General features: G+C 34.6%; 1 protein-coding gene across 1 annotated transcript in view; it reads right to left on the bottom strand.

The window, feature by feature from the left end:
- LOC107691985 (proprotein convertase subtilisin/kexin type 6-like) overlaps positions 1-3,386 on the bottom strand; it is an 83,013-nt gene that overhangs the window by 31,800 nt on the left and 47,827 nt on the right. The window contains exon 10 of the mRNA XM_016490856.1: positions 2,380-2,483. Within this exon, the coding sequence (XP_016346342.1) occupies positions 2,380-2,483 (104 nt within the window). The remainder of the gene's footprint in view (positions 1-2,379; positions 2,484-3,386) is intronic.

Genomic DNA, 3,386 nt, shown 5'->3' with positions numbered 1-3,386 from the left:
TTAAGTTGTATTTACAACACTGTTCCAGAACAGTTCAACCCAAATATTCAGATGTGTGCAGCGCATTTTACAGAGGACAAGGACTGTTTCCTGGGAGAGTAGCCTACACTGCCGGTGTCTGTTTCTATAAAATGGGGCAGTTCCAACTTTGCAAGGACAGTCTGGCGCTTCTGACTCACAGCCTGTAAGTATGTTTTCATATTTAAAGGATTTGCCACTGATGATTCAAACGCGAGTTTTGAGCAGTGTAGAGTAGCGCTTGTTGTTTGTCATTTCTCCGATCACCAATGCAGACATGGTTTTATGTTTACGCGGCGCGATACGCAACGCGTAAAAAGACAGTAAAAAAGACAGTGTAAGTTATATTATAAGTTATAATCAGTAATTATGTCCCCACTGGATGCAACAAATGCCTCGTTTATAATGGGTTTTAATGTTTTTGTCTCGTCGCTCCGGCCGGACAGGGCATCACAGTATGTTAAGGGGCGTAACATTGCCGTCACACGCTTGAGGTATTCGGCCAATCACAACGCACTGGATAGCTGGCCAATCAGAGCACACCTCGGTTTTCAAACCGATGAGCTTTGTAAATATCGATGCGTATCAGAAAGGTGGGGCATAGAGGAGAAACAATAATGTACAGTATGTGGAAAATAATGTGTTTTTTTAACCTTAAACTGCATAAACTCATTTCATTACACCAAATACACAAAATAATGTTCTGTTTAGCAACATCATATGACCCCTTTAAATAAGACTATCTGAACTTATTCAGAAGGCATTCATGCTGAAATTTTATTCACTAGTGTCACCAATATGGGGTTTTAATGCTGATGATAATATCTAGAGTGCAGAGCAGATATTGCTGATATGTTACTGATATGTAAAGACAGCAAATATGAAAATTATCAAAAACATATACAATTATTTGACAAATACACTTAATCAGATTTCTGAAAATGTAGGACTAGTTTACAGAGAATATGTGACCCTCTCTGTGAAAACCCAGCTAAAGTAATTTTTTTGTGATTTACTGTTTTCTACATAAAACCATCCTTCATAAAGTAAAGAACATTCTGTGGAAATGTAACCTTTATATCTTTAATATTGACTGAGTAGGGCCATGTCAAATATTGAAATTATAGTGAAATTAATGGTTGAATTCAAACTTTGATGCTTGTTATCTCATAATTAGATTTTGAGACTTTAGCCTGGATTTCACAGAGAGGGTCACATATGTCTTAAATGAAGTTTATTTTTCTTAAGCCACTGGCAAGGTTTTTTCCTTTTCCTTTTTTTTTACAAAATTTATCCTTAAACAATTTGCCAACGAAGAAAGAAAAATAAACATAATATTAAAGATATTAAAGATATTCTCTGAAATTAAAGAGTTCACCCAAAAATGACAATCCTGTCATCATTTACTCAACCACAATTTGTTACAAAACTATGAGTTTCTTTTTAACGTACTATGGAAGTCAATGTCTGTCTTCTGAATATTTTGTGCTTTTTCATGCGTTTTTGCTTAATATTTTTGTGATCCACAGAAGAAAGAAACTCATACAGGTTTGGAACAACTTGAGGGTGAGTAAATGATGACCAAATTTTCATTTATGGGTGAATTATCCCTTCAAGTCTTATTATCTTACACAATAACTAACTAACAAAATAAATAAATAAATAAATAAATAACATTTCTTAAATTAATGCTGGTTTATGGACATTTTGAAATGTATAAAATTAGTGGATAACTCTCATGCATTCCAAAAAACATAACTTGATGTTCTATTCCACTCAAAATAAAAAAGTACTAAAGACTTCCATGATATTACCATGCATTTGGACATATGTGACCCTGGACCACAAAACCAGTCATATAAATAAGATTTCCATTGATGTGTTTGTGTATGGTTTGTTAGGATAGGACAATATTTGGCCGAAATACAGCTATTTGAATATTTGGAATCTGAGGGTGTAAAAAAATCTAAATACTGAGAAAATCGCCTTTAAAGTTGTCCAAATGAAGTTCTTAGCAATGCATATTACTAATCAAAAATTAAGTTTTGATATATTTACAGTAGGAAATTTACAAAATAACTTTATGGAACATGATCTTTACTTAATGTCCTAATGATTTTTGGCATAAAAGAAAAATCGATAATTTTGACCCATACAATGTATTTTTGGCTATTGCTACAAATATACCCAAGCGACTTAATTAAGACTGGTTTTGTGATGCAGGGTCACGTGTCAGAAATGTACCATATAAAATCAAACTCTTCACTACTCTATCACATTATGAGTGAAAAAAAGAAGAAGAAATTATAATACACCACACATCTACATTTAAACAGTGTAAATATCATGCAGAAAAGTCACCTTTGTGTCCGGCTGCATTGGTTTTCCAGTCACTGGCTTTCAGGTGAGCCTGTCTGGACGTCTTCACGAGAAGATGCTGGACATCTCTCCAGGTTATCAGAGGACTGAAAGATAAAATGACAAAGACTTTTTATGAGCCTTTCGAGTTTTATTGCTCTATTGAAAAGTACTGTCCTCTGTACAGCAACAGAATCCGTGTATCATTCGTTCATTCGTTTTTTGATTTAATATTGAAAGTAGAAAAATGAGAAAACGGCTCCTTTTTCGTATTTTCGTTTTTTTCCAAAACATGAAAAATGAGAATTCAGCTTAAATTTTCGTTTTTCTTTCTTGGGTGGAAAAATGAATAAACAGCTTTAATATTCGATTTCTACACGCGGGCGGTAATTAAACGCCCCTTTCTGCTGATTGGTCAGCCGAAGATCAAACCGTGCCATCATCAGTTCTTCCGCAGTATCATGCAGCAGAATAATAGTCCTCCACTGCTGCAGTTGTACAGATTAATAACCCATTTTATCAATTTCATATTTTTCTAATCAAACAGACTGATGAATAGCTCGACACAACTCGTACCGGCGCAGAGTCTAGACAGGTCTTTCTTCTGTGTAGACCAGCTGTTCTTAAAGTGATAGGGGGTCCAAGAAATAATTTGCTATAGCCTAAAGTATTTCCAGACTGTAAAGTCGTTTTTTTATCCTGATACATAGGCCTACTGTGATTTATTCCAAAGTGACTTATATGATGCATTTAACGTCAAATAAATGAATGAAGCCTTTTAAAAGATGAGTATTCCCTGTGGTTCATGTTTGTGGCATGCGCCAGAAAGATATGCTCAAGGAGACCGAGACGCGCTAAAGCAGCGCATTCTGTTGTTCTCTTTATTTTTCAAAGGCATGACATTTTGTAGTTATTTTGAACATATAACGTTACACAATTAAAAATATAAATTTTACCATACGACTATAAATGACAGAGTATTAAGTTATTTCCCCTCGATGGGGAAAAAA

Source organism: Sinocyclocheilus anshuiensis, unplaced genomic scaffold (assembly GCF_001515605.1).
Source record: "Sinocyclocheilus anshuiensis isolate Anshui unplaced genomic scaffold, SAMN03320099.WGS_v1.1 scaffold426, whole genome shotgun sequence".
Lineage (NCBI taxonomy): Eukaryota > Metazoa > Chordata > Actinopteri > Cypriniformes > Cyprinidae > Sinocyclocheilus > Sinocyclocheilus anshuiensis.
Note: the sequence above shows the minus strand (reverse complement) of the source record. Positions and strands in the feature narration are given on the sequence as shown.